The following is a 16,088-nucleotide window of genomic DNA, read 5'->3' as shown; positions in this document are numbered from 1 at the left end:
CACTGTTTGCGTAAAAAAAAATTATTTGTATACATAACAAAAAATTAATTATATATTAAAAAGTATGTAATTTAATTCAACAAAATTATTAGTATCTGATTGAGAAAAAACATTTATGTTTGTTAGTGATAGTGGAAATGACTTATAATGGTGGTTGTGGTGACGATGATTGATGTTAGTGATTAATAATGTTGGTGGTGATAATTGTGATGGTTGGTATTGTAGTGACTGTTATGATGGTGGCAATTGATGGTGGTGGTGGTTGTTGTGATGTGACGTTGCTTGATGTTAGTAGTTTAAGATTTTGATTATGTTGGCTGAAACATGAATGCATGATGATTGACGATGTATTGGTGCGAGTTGGAGATGTCATTTGTCGTGATGGTGGAGATGATTATTGTTAGTAGAGATAAATTGTAGCGATGGTACTGGTTGAAGTGGTGGTAGAGGTGGTGTTACTAGTGACAATGGTGGTGGAGGCCAAAGAATGTGTAGAGATTGTGATGTATTAGCGGTAGTTAGTGGTGGTGCTAGTGGTGATAGATGAGTTGGTTGGTAGTAGGGATTGACCGATAGTGGTTGCTGACTGTGGTGGTGTTGACGGCAGTGGTGGCGGTGAATTTAATTAGAATAAAAGAGATAGTAGGTATGATAGCGATTGACAATTGTGGTTGGTAGCGGTATTTTTTTCAATAGTGATGGTGGTGGTGGTTGACAATGGTGATGGTGGCAGAGGTGGTTAGTGATGGTGAATGCTGAATATGAATAGAGTGGTGAATATTATCCATCACCAGAATATCCCTTCAAACCTATTAAGACTTGATTCTAGATCTGAATCATTAAAACCTATTCAGACCTATTAAGAGTTAAAACCTTAATAAAAAATAAATGTATTTAATGGTCTAAAGTCAAAATCATTCAAATTCAAACCTCGCAAACAAATGAGACCTTAGTCTTTAGTTATTACATAGAAACCATGACAGACCTCCCCCAGAAATATTATTCATCAAAACAATCTGCTAGGAACTCCTAGATTTGCTCATTAGATTAGAAAAGAACAGAAAAAAAAAAAAAAAAACATGCATGCAAAACAAAAAAGATTAATTATATATAAAAATATGCACAGGTTCAAACACCATCAATATTTTTTGACACCCTAAGTTTTAAACCAAAATTCACAATCAATGTGCTATTTTCTCTATAAAAAACACAATCCACATCTCTAACTATCCATGCAAAATTCCATCGACGCCTCACAAAACAAAATATCACTACTACTTACAAATTTTCAGAAAATGAAGAAGAATATTTTGCTAATATTATTACTAGCCATCTTCACTAATTCTTGGCTTAGTAAAGCATCCTCCGCACCTGAACCAGTGCTAGACATAAATGGCAAAATTCTCCGAACACACACTATGTATTACATAGTACCACTAAACCGCGAAAATGGCGGCCTCGCTGTAGAAACCATTGGCAATGAGACATGTCAACTTGGTGTCGTAGAAGAAAAATACGATGAAAATGGTAATATCCTCGAATTTATCCCTGTGGACAAAAAGAAAGGCGTAATACGTGTATCGACTGATTTAAATGTTGCGATTTTCAGTGCCTACGAATGTCGTCAATCGACTGTGTGGAAACTTGAGGAGTATGATCCATCGACAGGGAAATATTTCGTTAACGTTGGTGGAGTTGATGGAAATCCTGGTCCTCAAACAATAAGGAATTGGTTCAAAATTGAGAAGTATGGACATGGTTACAAGTTTGTTTATTGCCCTTTTTCAGTGTGTAGTTACTGTAAAGTCATTTGCAAAGATGTTGGTGTTGATATGGTCAATGGACAGAGACGTTTGGTGCTCAGTGATGTTCCTTTTGTGTTCAACTTCAAAAGGCAATTCACTTCTTGATTACATCATATTGAAGAAACACTTAGTATTAAATAAGTTAAATCTACCAAAGTACTAGTAATATTAATTATGACAATAACTTGTCTTTTAAATAATAGTGATGTAATAAAAATCGAGTGCCCTTTCCTAATGCAGGCACTTTCTTAATAAACTACTACTCCCTTCATTATAATTTATTTGTTTTCATGTTTTTTAATTCGTCTAAAAAAGAATATCTCTTTCTTCTTCATTATTTTTTGACAACTTTTTAATTTTAAGACCACAATATTAAAAGACATTTTGATACATTCTACATATCTTTAATTTAAAATTAAAAGAAAGTTCTATATCAAGTCAAAATCAGACAAATAAATTAAAATGAAGAGAGTAATGTTCTTTGCTAAAGCTCTAGTCCCTTCCTTCAATGCTCTCACCTGATCTTGAGTCGGAGGCCCCAAAGGAGCCATGATATATTTTCGGTGCCGAGTATATCTTTTCTGATTGGGGTGATTTTGTAAGAAATAAAATTTAAAATGAATGAATTTATTGATGTAAAAATAAAATAAATAATTTCATATTATACAATTTCACTTACTTTGGATGATCATTTGAAAATTTTACTCGAGATTCTTGCATTCCACCTGCCTTACTCTATATTTTTATGATTAACTCTCTAATTTATCATATTCTTTTGCTAAAATTAGGGGCATGAACCATTCAACAATCTAGTTTACAAAAATATACAAAGTGTATACATACATATTATTGCACAAGACATTTGGATTAAAATATATATAATATTCTTCTTGTCATACCCATCACATGATGAGAGTATAAATGGCATATTTTCCTGTTTACGATGAAGTAATAGATTAGGGAGAAACTTGCCGAAAAAAAAAAGGATAAATACAAATGGAAAAAGAACAAATATTTTAGAGATGCAAAATGCAAATTGAACTCTCCTTATTGGAAGAGATTGTAACTTGTAAGGATATAGGATGACTATTTTGGTGTACCTCGAGAATCTTTAATTATAATTATAGATCACTTAATAATAATATCTCATTTTTGATTGCTACTGAACAATACATTATAATATAAGATATATTAATATAATATGAAAAATTAGTTTTACAAAATACATAGCTATTGTAATAAAATGTTACTATTAATTATAGAGAGTCCAAACTAAAATAGTGTACATTAAAAAAAAAGTTTAAACCGCATATTTTAAAAATCTCAATTTTCTCTTAAATGTTGTGCTAATACCACAGGGAAACCCCCCCCCCCCCCCCCCCCCCCCCCGCCGCCCGAAAAAAAAAAAAGAAATACATCAGTAGACAAAAAGAAAGTCAAAAAAATAACACAAAGTCAAAGTCAAACACCGATAGCCATTTTAGGCACGTCCCCAAGGTTTAACAAAAATCCAAAACCAATGTGCTATATTTCCTTTATAAAATCACAATTCACATGTCTTAAGTGTCCATACAAAATTCTCCATCACAAGAACATAAAAATAGTGATCATATCACAAAGTTTCAACAAAATGAAGAAGATATTCCTATTAGTACTGTTTTTCTCTTTTTATTTTGCTATCTTCACAAATTCTTGGCTTAGTGAAGCTTCTTCCTCACCTGGACCAATTCGTGACACAGATGGCAAACTTCTCCGAACAGAGAAAACGTACTTTATCGTACCAGTAAACGGTGAAAAATACGGTGGCGTTGCCGTAGAAACCATCGACAACGAGGCATGTCAACTAAGTGTCATACCAAAACGTTACGTTGAACCACATGGCCATGGCCTAGAATTAATCCCAGTCGAAAAAAAGAAAGGCGTAGTACGTGTGTCCACTGATTTAAATGTTGCAATTTACAGCACCTACGACTGTCTTAATTCGACAATGTGGCAGCTAGAGAAGTACGATGATTCGAAAAGGGGGAAGTTTTTCATTAATGTTGGTCCTAAGAGTAGGAGGAATTGGTTCAGGATTGAGAAGTATGGGAGGGGTTACAAGTTTGTTTACTGTAAAGTTGTTTGTAAGGATGTTGGAGTTCGTATGGTTAATGGTCAAATGCGTTTGGGGCTTAACAATGTCCCTCTTGTGTTCAACTTTAAGAAGGAAATTCTTATAGGTCGTTGAACAATTAATCTCACTCTACCAAATGATAGGACTAATGAGGATGATAAGAACTTGTCCTTCAAATAATAATAATAATCATGATTTCATGATTAAGGAATATGGTGTTTGATAGATTACTGTATCATTTTTCGTTGTTACATTATGTCACAAATCAGCAATTCTAAGGTCTGGCCTCAGGGGTAGATCAAGTTGTTATAAAAAGGTGCGATAAGGATAAAGCTTGATTATTAGATAATAGGCGATGATAAAATGAGAACTGAGAAGAAAAGAAGGCAATGATATATGCAATTAATCACACTAAATCGATCATAACCTAAAATAAGACTTTTCATCGTTACATAATGAAAAATTTAATTATATGATAAAACTTAAGTAACAATCAAAATAAACATAATATTTGAACTAACAACACAATACACTACATGTAAGTAACAACCATCCAAACAAGATGGATGTACGTGTAGGATTTCTGTATTATAGGGGGTATATTCGAAACTGAGTCATATTAATGGGTGTATAGTGATACAAGTCGAATTACCCCGAAGATTCTAACAGAAGGTAATTGACGAAACTTTAGAGATAATTTTTGATGAAGAAAACACTTGTGCGTGCTTACAATAGCTTGTTGGGAGTTTTCATTGTTGCTTAGACACATTGGTTGTGAGGGGTTTAATCTCCCTCTAACTAGTTCTTCGTAGGAATTCGGTGCTTGTTTAGGTTAATCGTTTAATTAAGGACATTTGATTTAATATACTGTTGATTTGTTTACGATTTCTCCTTGTGCATGTCTATCTTTTATCCGTTTACCTTATCGTCTTTCAATTTTCGTACTTGTGTTTTGTTTTCATATTTTATCTCGTATCATCTAGCTAGTATAATTAGTCCAAATTTTATATTTAGAATAGTTTCGATTTTCGGTTCTCATGATCATTTCGTAGGAGTTTAACTGTTTAAGTCAAAATGATAAAGTAAGTCTATCTCTTAAGACTATAGTACCTTCCATAAATGTTTTGTGATTTATGATACACCATGGTGTTATGTAGTATAAACCTATCATAAAAAACTTTTACCACATTGAAAAGAAAAATTGTAATAATAAAGTCTTTCAGTAATATCAAATTTTAGCCCTTGTACATCAAACGAAACTCGTAATGTTTGTAGCGCAAATTGAAGGCAAAGGGATTGCAAAATACATGTAGTATATTCACCGTACCACTCAGAGGCAATAACAGCAACAAGAAGAAATAAAAACATATATAGCTTAGGCTCTCCTTATTACATCATTGTTTTTTCACATAGAACAACTTATTGTTCTTATTCTAATGATTATTATTACTATTTAATTTATTCGATTTCAAGAGGTCATTGGCCATGCCCTTACTCTAAATATATGACTTTTTGAAATTGAACACAAGAGGGATATTGCTGAGTGCCAAACGTCTCTGTCCATTCACCATATAAACTCCAACATCTTTGCAAATGAATTTACAGTAAGTGCACACTGAAAAAGGGCAATAAACAAACTTGTAACCACGTCCATGCTTCTCAACTTAATAAAATATTTGCCTGTTTCTGTGTCATACTTCTCAAGTTGCCACACTGTGGATTGATCACCACACCCGTGGGTGCTGAAAATCGCGATGTTTAAATCTTTGGGTCCACGGGGAATAATGTCACAGCGCCTCCATGCACGTCGAATGTTTCTTGTACTACACCAAGTTGACATTTCTCATTGCCAGTGGTTTCTAAAGAAATCCCACCATCTTTGTGATTTGCTGGTACTACGAAATATTGAGTGTGTGCGCGAAGAATTTTGCCATTTATGTCAAGAATCGGGACAGGTTCAGGTGAAGAAGAACTAAATGATGCTTCACAAAGGCAAAAAATTGTGAAGATGGCAAAGACATAGAGAAGAAGTAGTAGAAATACCTTATTCATTTTTTACTGAAACTTTGTGAGTAATGCTTTTTTCTTATGGGGGGGATATTTGAAATATATGTGATTAGTGTTTTTATATAAGAAAAATAGCACATTGGTTGTATTTTGGTTTAATTAAAACTTTTTTTCTTTTATATCAAATGAGGAATTCAAGGAGTTCCTAGCTGATTGTTTTGATTGATAATATTTGTCTAAGGAGCCCAGCAGCAGCACAAGACATGTCAACTTTGTGTTACTAGCTGATTGTTTAATCCCAAACCATTGAAGTTTATCATGGTTAAGTAACAAATACTCCCTCAGTTTTAATTTGTTTGTCTTATTTTGACTATTTTCGAAGTTTAAGAAAGTAATTCTTTAATTGTGTAGTATTGAACATGTCACGTGGAAAGTTGAAATTAAAGAGATACAAAAAAAGAAATAATACATTTTTTAACTAAAAAGGAAAGTAAGACAAACAAATTGAGTCGGGGAATTGGGATGATTTCTACGAAATTGATAATTGATGATCTTCACCTTACAACAAATTAGTACATATATATAATTTTTTCCCTGTAAAGAATCAAAACCAGAAAAGTAAGCTCTATTTGTTTATGGGTGTTTGAGTCAGCTGGGAGTAAATCTCACTGCTTTTGTAGTACTTGGACGAGGTGAGATTGAAGATTGTACAGTTAGCTAAGTTGAGAATTGATCCAATATATTTCTCCCACATCAGCAGTGCAACACATAAGCTCTGCCCTTATAAGGCATTATTTGCCTTAAATTGGGTTCGACCTTACTTGAACAGGATCTGTTCTGTAGGCTCGTACCACTGTATCCTTGATTTCTAAGGAGACCAGAAACCAAGTTGATGAAAACAGACGACATCATGGCTCCTCGAGTTGTGGTGCAGTAGATGATCGTTCTTGGACCTGATCCTTCGGGCCTAAGATGGTCTCGTGGCGGTCTGACAGACTCCCTTCTTTTTTATTATTCCCAGCACGTGGCTTACAGGTTGGCCATCCATTGGAAGTTCTCCATCCAAATGCTACATAACTCGAAACATGGCTCCTCGAGTTGTGGTGCAGTAGATGATCGTTCTTGGACCTGATCCTTTGGGCCTACGCCACACATGGAGATCTTTCCATTGATAGATCAGAGGTCCTCCCTTGAACAAATTCTTAAAGGTTAGGTTACTACCTGCTTCTAAAAAAGAGGTTTACTTTGTACCGCCCGAAGGTCATATAGATCGGAATCCGGAGCGATAAGAACGAAAGGGTGGGTGTGGCCACAGCTACAACTACTGGCGCTTCAAAAGGCTTAGATTCTAAGTGCGCTACTGAAAGCCTTTTTTTAGGTCCTGTATTAGGGAGGTGTAAGCCTCGATAGCCTTTCTTACTGGACAGCCTCTCCGTTACTATGGATCCTGGTCCCTCTTTTTATTGTCACACCACTATATAGTGTGGTTGGCTGCAAAATATGCATACCTAACGAGGACAGTGTTAGAGTTTTTGCCTTGATTTTCTTACCAAAATTTAGTTTTAATTTTCTATTGAAGGAAAATAAAAGTAGTACCATAATTACTTTTATTTTTCCTAAAAGAAAAATATAAAACTTTTTCATATTTGGCAAACCTCTTTCTTGGAGGAAAGGTTTTGGACATCTATAAATAGAAGAACCCCTTCTCATACCATAATAATAAGAGACTCCACAATGTAGTCTTTAAAGAGTTTTATTTAGGGGAAGATTTTTCCTAATAGGTTTAATGTTTTTCACTATTAGGTTTTATAATATGTAGGTTGATTGACCAAAACATATAATAATTTAATGTTTTTAAGTATTATGTTCTTTGTCGTCTGATTTATCATCTCATGGTTTGCAAACTTTAAGCTTCCGCATGACGCCCTCTCGATTTCGAACGCAACAGACAGCTCCTTCTACTGATTACGCTTTATTAGGTGATGATATCTTGATCACCAACATAAAGGTGGCGGAGCAGTACAGGAAGTTATTGGTAGGGGCGACTTCCAGAGATAATTACGGCGAGGGGAGATGAAGAGCATTCTTCCTTCGCGAATACTGACTTCACCAACCCGTAACCCGGCTAAATGGCTTGACGCCTGCATTTAAACTAACTCACCATATGTTAGTATGCTAGTGTGCGGCTGAGAAAGTATATAAAGTATATAGAGGGAAAAAGGTTTTCAAAAAGCTAGGTTGGCCATCCATTGGAAGTTCTCCGATCCGTCCAAATGCTACATAACTCGAAACATGGCTCCTCGAGTTGTGGTGCAGTAGATGATCGTTCTTGAACCTGATCCTTTGGGCCTAAGATGGTCCTTCTTTTTTGTTATTCCTGTTGGAGTTGTAAGGTTAACTTCAGCTCTTTGAAGTGAAAACAAACAAAGAAAGAAGAGAACAAATAATTTACTACACAAAGGTTGATTTTTCATTAATCTGAAGTGGTGCTTAAATACTTAAAAAATGTAATAACTAAAGCCTATAAATAAGCCACTACTTTGTACATGATTCTATGATCAGCAATATCCAAAAACAACTAAACCACTAACATCTAAAAATCAGCCACTAAACTAAGTTAACAGAACATGACTTAAAAAATTGGATAATGTCCAACATGGCTAAAAAAAGCTGGATAATGTCCAGCAACTGCTTCAAATTTTACTGCAGTAACTGAGGCAATTAATCAACACTCCTCCTTGCTTCAGTTGCTGCAAATTTCAAATTTTTCTCTGAGAAATTTAAATCTGCTCTTTGACAAGGCTTTGGTAAACATATCTGCCAGTGGAAGATCCGTTTTGTAGTATTTTTTTTTTCATTCGGTGTTCGATATCCGTATTGGAGTTTGACTAATTTGGATTCGCGCCGCGTAGGGCCCCATTCGGGGGAGGGAGGGAAAGCACTCCCTTTGAGTGATGGAGTTCGGTGAGGACTAGTCAGATTTGTCTGGATTAATTTTAGCTTCTCGGTGGCTCTCCAGGTTGCTTTCTTAAAAGGTAGCCTTGCTTGCTTGCCAAATTGACAAGTTTTGCAATCTGGTATTTCGGCTTCAAGATTAGGCAGCCCTCGAACCAAATCTTTCTTTTGTGAGTTAATTACAGCAGCATGGTTGAAATGTTCGAGTCTTTTGTGAGAAACTTGTGCATTGATCTTAGTTGCAAAATAAGTTTTTTGCTCATGATCTAAAAGATCCAATATAAAGCTCCTTCCCTTTATCATTACCTTGAATAAGTTTTTGTCATCTTCATCCTTGATTTGACAGTAATTGGATTCAAAGAGAAGTTTGAAACCATTCTCAAGCATCTCGCCAACACTTAACAGACTATGACTAATATTAGGTACAAAAAACATATCTTTGATTAGTTTTGTACCTGAGGAGCATTTCATTTTCACAGTACCTTTTTGCCTTCAGCAGAAATATAATCTTCATTACCAACTTGTACTTTGGAAATCACTGAAGTATCCAACTCCTTGAAGAGATCACGATAAAATGTCATGTGGTTTGTGCAACCACTGTCAATAAGCCACTTATCAATCGAGTAGCTAGTTGCCAAACATGTCACTATAAAGAGTTGCTCTTCATCTTTCTAATTAGCTACCTGTGCAACATTAGTTTGCTGAGTGTTGTTCTTGCAAACCTTCTGATGATGTCCCATCTGCTGACATTTCTCACACTGTTGGTCTGGCCTTCTCCGGCATTTGAACGGTGGATGACCCTTCTTTCCACAATGCTTGCAAGGAGGAAAATCATGTTTTGCTCCCCTATTGATCCCAGGAGAATGAGAACCTGAGTTTTTCTTGTTGTTCCACTTCTTCTTTCCTTGGTTTTCCTGATTTGATTGAACTTTTGCAGGTAGTGCATCCTCAACAGATCCTTCGGACCTTATAAGTCTTCTCTGTTCTTGTGCCTGCAAAGCATTCAATAGTTCTGTCAAACTAATCTGTGACAAATCCTTAGAATTTTCCAGTACGGAAATAGTTGTTTCAAACCATTCGAGGACTGTTACTAGAATTTTTTGAACCAATCTAAAATCATGAAATTCAAAGCCAAGTAATCTTACATTGTTGGCAATGTTGAGTAATCTATTAGAATACTCTTTGATTGTCTCTGAATCCTTCATCTTCTGAAGTTTAAATTCTCGGATCAGGTTAAGAGTACGCATACCTTTGATCCGTTCATCTCCTTCATATTCTTTCTTTAGGAAATTCCAGACCTCAAAAGCTGATTTCAATGTCATAATCCTGACAAAGATTTCAGATGAGACTGTAGCGAATAACGTTGCTCTAGCCTTTGATTTTCTTGTTTTCTTTTCCTTGTGATTCCTCATCTGCGCCATGGTTGGATTTTCAGGTAAGGGAGGAACCTCGTAGTCCTCCTCAACAGCTTCCCACAAACTATTTGCCTCCATATGTGCCTCCATTTTTGCTGCCCAGACATGATAGCTTTCATCTTTGAAGACAAGTGGTGCTAGTGCAGTGAAAGGAGTCTCTGAATCCATAGAAGAAAAAACAAGACGAGAAAGATATGTTTCTCTCAAATGCAGGTCTCTCAAGAAGAGAGCTCTTGATACCAATTTGTTGGAGTTGTAAGGTTAACTTCAACTCTTTGAAGTGAAAACAAACAAAGAAAGAAGAGAACAAATAATTTAGTGCACAAAGGTTGATTTTTCATTAATCTGAAGTGGTGCTTAAATACTAAAAAAATGCAATAACTAAAGCCTATAAATAAGCCACTATTTTGTTCATGATTCCATGATCAGTAATATCCAAAAACAACTAAACCATTAACATCTAAAAATCAGCCACTAAACTAAGTTAACAAAACATACAGTAACAACAAACCCAATATGCTCCCACAAAGTAGGGTCTGGAGTTAACAGAACATGACTTAAAAAAATTGAATAATGTCCAACATGGCTAAAAAAAAGCTAGATAATGTCCAACAACTGCGTCAAATTTTACTGCCAGTAACTGAGGCAATTAATCAACAATTCCCAGCACTCGGCTTACAGGTTGTCCATCCATTGGAAGTTCTCCATCCAAGTGCTACATAACTCGAAACTTGTTTCCAAAATGAATGCTTTGCCGTTAAGGAGACTACTTGAATGGTGATTTGGTGTGCCAAACGCTTTCAGTTCAACATGATTAACACTAATATCTACATGTTTTGCATACACTATATGTTTTGATAATTTTAAGTATGGAAAGCGACAGTTCTGCCCAAGGCTTTAGGCTTGTGCCCAACCAGAAAGAACAAATGTTTCCATTCCTTCCAAGAGGAGAATAAGAGAGAAGTATGCTACTAAGGAGAAATACATAGTTTTCTTTTACATTAAAGGTATAGTATTTACTTAGAATGTAACATGCTCAAGAACCTTGAACATCTTGAACAAAAGCTTTCAAAGTCCTTTTTTTTTTCATTCAATGGTGCCTTCGATAGAAACAACCACTATTCTTTCTTCATAATCCGCTAATTCTTTAAGCATTTACTCTTGTTTCCTTCTACTGTTTTCCCCCATTTCAGACTATGGGCCAGAACTGAGAAAAACTAGCATCATTATTACAGACTAAAAGACACGTCCAGGGAAATCGAAGCGATTGGAGAAGATAGCAAGAGTACAATAAAAAGAAATTATGTCGAAATTAATGATGTTTATGTAGCTGTTGGAAAAAAAAGACTTGCATGTAAACTTACTATCATTGCACAGATACTCTTATCTACTATAAATAACATGAGAAGTATATAGGAGACGTGGTTGGAAAGGAATATTTCAATTTATTCCTTCTTCCGTTTTTTATTTTTTTTCAGTTTCTGATTCGTCTAGCTGTAGCTGTATCACTAACAAGCCATTACATGAGGGGAATGTGGACATATTCAAATTAAAAGTCAGGGGAATTCAAGAACATAAAGAGTATATGTTTGTGAATTTTCTTGTTTCGGTTGCCGTCTCATTATTGAGAGACGTAATTGAACCTATGTTCTCTAAATTAATAATAGAATATGTTCAATGTTCTAGATAAAATGTTAAACTGATCAAATGACAGAAAAGTAATGCATCTTGTTAGAACAACTCAACGCTAAAATAGTAACAAATTATATATTCATGTTTCTCAATATAAAAGTATAAACATTTCACATTCTTCAATAGATCCTTGACACAACATGTCAAATCTTTATCAGCACATACAAAAATTTTGCGACTAAACCGGATAATTTTCTTTCAATACGACATAACGAAAATGATTCAGTCCGTACACTCATATCACATATCACATAACAGTAAAATCAAGAATTTCTTGGAATCAAGATTAGTGTGAGTCGAAAATCCTTCCTTGTCTTGGAAGAAAGATCCACTTGCCTTTGGACCATTCTTGATGAAATCGCAGCACATGAGAAGGATAAGCAATGTTATCTCCTGTTGTAGGGAAGTAGACATAGTACTCTTGTCCAGCTTTTCCACTGATAAATCCAAACCACCATCCATCGTTGGCAAATACATCAACCATATCATACAGACGGAAGTTGTTTTCAGCCATTATTTCACGTTGATCAGGTGGCGCAGGGCGAACCTCGGCTGCAGTGACAACATCCTCCAGCGGCGCAGACTCGTCATCAGTCAAGAGAGTATTGTAGTTGACTCTGTAATGATAAAGGCCAGTGGAAGAAACAATAGTTGCTTTGTAGTAAGAACCTATGAATCCATATTCTTGACTTGCCACTTCAACTTCATCGCCCTTTCGGAATTCTCTAGTTATCTGTTGCTTCTTGAACGCTATTGATTTTATCGCCTTTGAGATTATCGCCATTCTTGATTGGTGGTGTTGCTCTGAATTATTTTCTGTCACTTTGATTGTTGCCATTGAGAGAGTAATAGCGAAGATTGATTGAATTGACTGAAAAGTGAGGAACTATGAAAGCTTTGCTACTGAATTTATAGGCGGTTAGTGGGAATTGGAATTGTTCCCTTTTTTTTTTTTTCTTTTTCGGTTTACTTGAATGACAAGAGTAGAAAATTTCCAATTTTCATATTCTAATCGGTTTTGATTTTTTTTTCCTTTCCGAACTTATTAGGGACTTGAACTAGTAACCGTTAAATTGCCTTTATCTATCATGCTCTCCGGTTAAATATGGAAAGTTTCTTGTTAAGTATTTTGTTGGAGTAAACTAAAAGGATAATATAAATACTTCAAATTAAATTATTTCCGCAAAAATAATCATGAAATTTAAATTTCACTTTCTGGCCATTTCAATTTGCTGGCTTGTTTTATATCGTTTCCACACACCTTTTATACAGTTTGCTATACATATCTTATAATATAAATATTTTATATGAAAATTATACAGTTTCGATATATAACTTATACAATAATTGTATATCTTTTTACACATTTTATACAATAGTTATATAATTTTTATACACTTGCTATATATTTTATACATATACATATTTGATAGAACTATACAATTTCTATACATATGTCTTATATACATATTCTATATAACAATTATACCGTTTTATATAATTATATTTAATTATTATTTCTAAACAATAAAAATAAAGCAGAATATTTTTTCAGTTAAAAAATTTATAGCAAAAAAAAATGAAATATTTGTAAAAGGGTCGAGTGACCCAAGTTGAAAAATGTATCAATGAATTGTATTAGTATTGTATATAAATTGTATCTGAACTACATTGACTAAAATGACCCACATGAGGAAATGACTATAAGGTGAAAATATTATATCCGACTGATATTTTTAAAAAAAATATTAAACTATAGCTGTTTATTTTTTAAAAATGCTACACAGGCTCATTTTCCTAAAAAAAAAATTAAGGCTAAGGGCTGTTCTTATCCAAGTTATGTTTTTTTTTTTGTATGTATTTGTGATGGAACTATAAGCTTTGGTGACTTTTGATTTAAAATAATACTAATAATAATTAATGTGTGCCACAAGAAATTCAACACATGAAAGATTTGATAAATTACATTTTTTTTTCTCGAATTGTAATCCTAATTTCGTTTTATTTCTCCAGTCTGGTGAAATTTTGTGTAATCATCATCTAATTTCACGGGATATCTATCATTTTCCATCACCACAGCTACCACGTAATTGTGTCCACCAAAATTAGGACAAATAGGAAGAAATCATGTTACAACAAATTACTCCCTCCGTCCCATTTAACTATTGATTTTGCTCTTTCCACACCAATTGAACAAAATAATAATTACAAGGTACTTCCTTCGTTCCAAAATAATTAAATTATTGAATTATTTTTTAGTGTTCAAAATAAATGAATTATTCACTGTTTAATATTGATGTAGGAAATCTTTTCCAATTTTACCCTTCATTAATTAAATTTCTAAGGATAAATTCCAAATCGTTACTAATGTCTTGGAGTTTGAAAAGGGCAAAAATGGAAAAACATCACCAATTTATGTCTTTGTCTTTTTTCTTAAGATAAGTGTCATATTCCAACAATTCAATTATTTTGAAACGGAAAGAGTAAAACTTATCAAGTTAACCTCTATTTAATACAAATAGACTGCTTTTTTCCTCTTAAATACTTGCATTTTCATAATATTAACTAAAAATTACACAAATACACAGCTTTATGTTTTCAATATTACAAAAAATCTGAACTCCCTAAACATATTACAAAAATCCCAATATATACACAAATGTTATGTATATGTCGATTATGTTATGTATATTAATAGGGAGGGAGAGAAAAGTAATTAAAAAAGTGGGAGAGAGTATAATTACTTCCAAAGGTTGGTATTTATGTTATTTATACAAATAATAATTATCAAATTTGGTCTTGAATCGCTAAAGTGACAAAATCCTCTTTAACTGAGGAGGCAGTTAATTTGGATGAGAGATAGCGGTACATAAATCTCACTGCTTTGACTGTAATATTGTATGATGAGCGAAGCTATGTGACATAAGAAATGGAAAGAGAGAAAAATCAAATGGTTGCATCATCAGAAATCAAATACGTAACAATTTTGCAACTAAACACGAATTAACATAAGGAGAATGATTAATAAGTCATATTCCCATTACACTACAGTAAATTAAACGTTTCTTGAAATCGAAATCAGTGCAGGTCGAAAATCCTTTCCTTGTCTTGGAAGAAAGATCCACTGGCCATTAGACCATTCTTGATGAAATCTCAACACATGAGATGGATATGCAATGTTATCTCCGGTTGTAGGGAAGTAGACGTAGTACTCTTGTCCAACTTTTCCACTGATAAATCCAAACCACCATCCATCGTTGGCAAATACATCAACCATATCATACCGGCAAAATCCATTCTCTGAAAGTGTTTCATGTTGATCAGGTGGCACAGGGCGGACCTCGGCTGCAGTGACAATCTCCTCTAGTGGAGCGGATTTATCATCAGTCAAGAGAGTATTGTACTTGACTTTGTAATGGTAAGGGCCAACGGAAGAAACAATAGTTGCTCTATAGTAAGAGCCTATGAAGCCATATTCTTGACTAGCCACTTCAACTTGATCGCCCTTTTCGAATTCTCTAGTTATCTGTTGTTTCTTGAATGCTATTGATTTTATTGCCTTTGAGATTGTCTCCATTCGTGAATGGTGGTGTTGCTCTGAATTATTTTCTGTCACTCTGATTGTGGCCATTGTGACGTGAAGATCGATTTTTCAACTGAATGAAAAGTGAGCAAGTATTAGGCTTTGTTAGTGAAAGAAGGAAATTGCTTTCTTATTTTAGTTTGGTAAGGAATACGAAAATTTACCGAGAAGGCAATACAGTTGCTGATGCATTAGCTAATGAAGTAGGTAGTTCAGGTATACAGCAGACAAGGGATGTTTCATGGAGCTACCAAACAACTCACATTAAAAGATGCATAAACATGGACAAATCACAGATTCCAAATTTGAGAATCAGGACACGCAAGATTGGCAAGCAAACATGACATTATTGGTAGTTGATTCTATTCACAACAACAGCATGTATAGAAATTTTAAAGCAAAGCACATTGGGTCCTTTGACATACAATCACACAGAGGGGTGAGGTACAAGTTGATATCAAGTCAACATCTACATAGAAAGGGTCAAAATTAGCAGTGGGGGGGGGGGGGGGGGGGGG

General features: G+C 34.4%; 3 protein-coding genes and 2 pseudogenes across 3 annotated transcripts in view; 3 read left to right on the top strand and 2 right to left on the bottom strand.

Moving 5' to 3' along the window:
- The first annotated feature begins 1,155 nt into the window (after positions 1 to 1,155).
- LOC107874699 (miraculin-like) lies at positions 1,156 to 2,061 on the top strand. The gene has a single exon (XM_016721457.2). It carries the CDS (start codon positions 1,233 to 1,235, stop codon positions 1,908 to 1,910), a length of 678 nt encoding a protein of 225 aa, XP_016576943.1. The 5' UTR covers positions 1,156 to 1,232; the 3' UTR covers positions 1,911 to 2,061.
- Positions 2,062 to 3,366: 1,305 nt separating this feature from the next.
- Positions 3,367 to 4,233, top strand: LOC107874700 (miraculin). Its single transcript, XM_016721459.2, has one exon. It carries the CDS (start codon positions 3,436 to 3,438, stop codon positions 4,030 to 4,032), a length of 597 nt encoding a protein of 198 aa, XP_016576945.1. The 5' UTR covers positions 3,367 to 3,435; the 3' UTR covers positions 4,033 to 4,233.
- Positions 4,234 to 5,414: 1,181 nt separating this feature from the next.
- On the bottom strand, positions 5,415 to 6,008 carry LOC124899620 (annotated as a pseudogene).
- Positions 6,009 to 6,736: 728 nt separating this feature from the next.
- LOC124899930 lies at positions 6,737 to 6,923 on the top strand (annotated as a pseudogene).
- Positions 6,924 to 14,917: 7,994 nt separating this feature from the next.
- Positions 14,918 to 16,088, bottom strand: part of LOC107875845 (protein AGENET DOMAIN (AGD)-CONTAINING P1) — a 1,616-nt gene continuing 445 nt past the window's right edge. The window contains exon 2 of the mRNA XM_016722703.2: positions 14,918 to 15,643. Within this exon, the coding sequence (XP_016578189.1) occupies positions 15,043 to 15,618 (576 nt within the window). The 5' untranslated portion in view covers positions 15,619 to 15,643 and the 3' untranslated portion in view covers positions 14,918 to 15,042. The remainder of the gene's footprint in view (positions 15,644 to 16,088) is intronic.

Source organism: Capsicum annuum, chromosome 6 (genome assembly GCF_002878395.1).
Source record: "Capsicum annuum cultivar UCD-10X-F1 chromosome 6, UCD10Xv1.1, whole genome shotgun sequence".
Taxonomy (NCBI): domain Eukaryota; kingdom Viridiplantae; phylum Streptophyta; class Magnoliopsida; order Solanales; family Solanaceae; genus Capsicum; species Capsicum annuum.
This window is presented reverse-complemented; position numbering and strand designations above follow the sequence as displayed.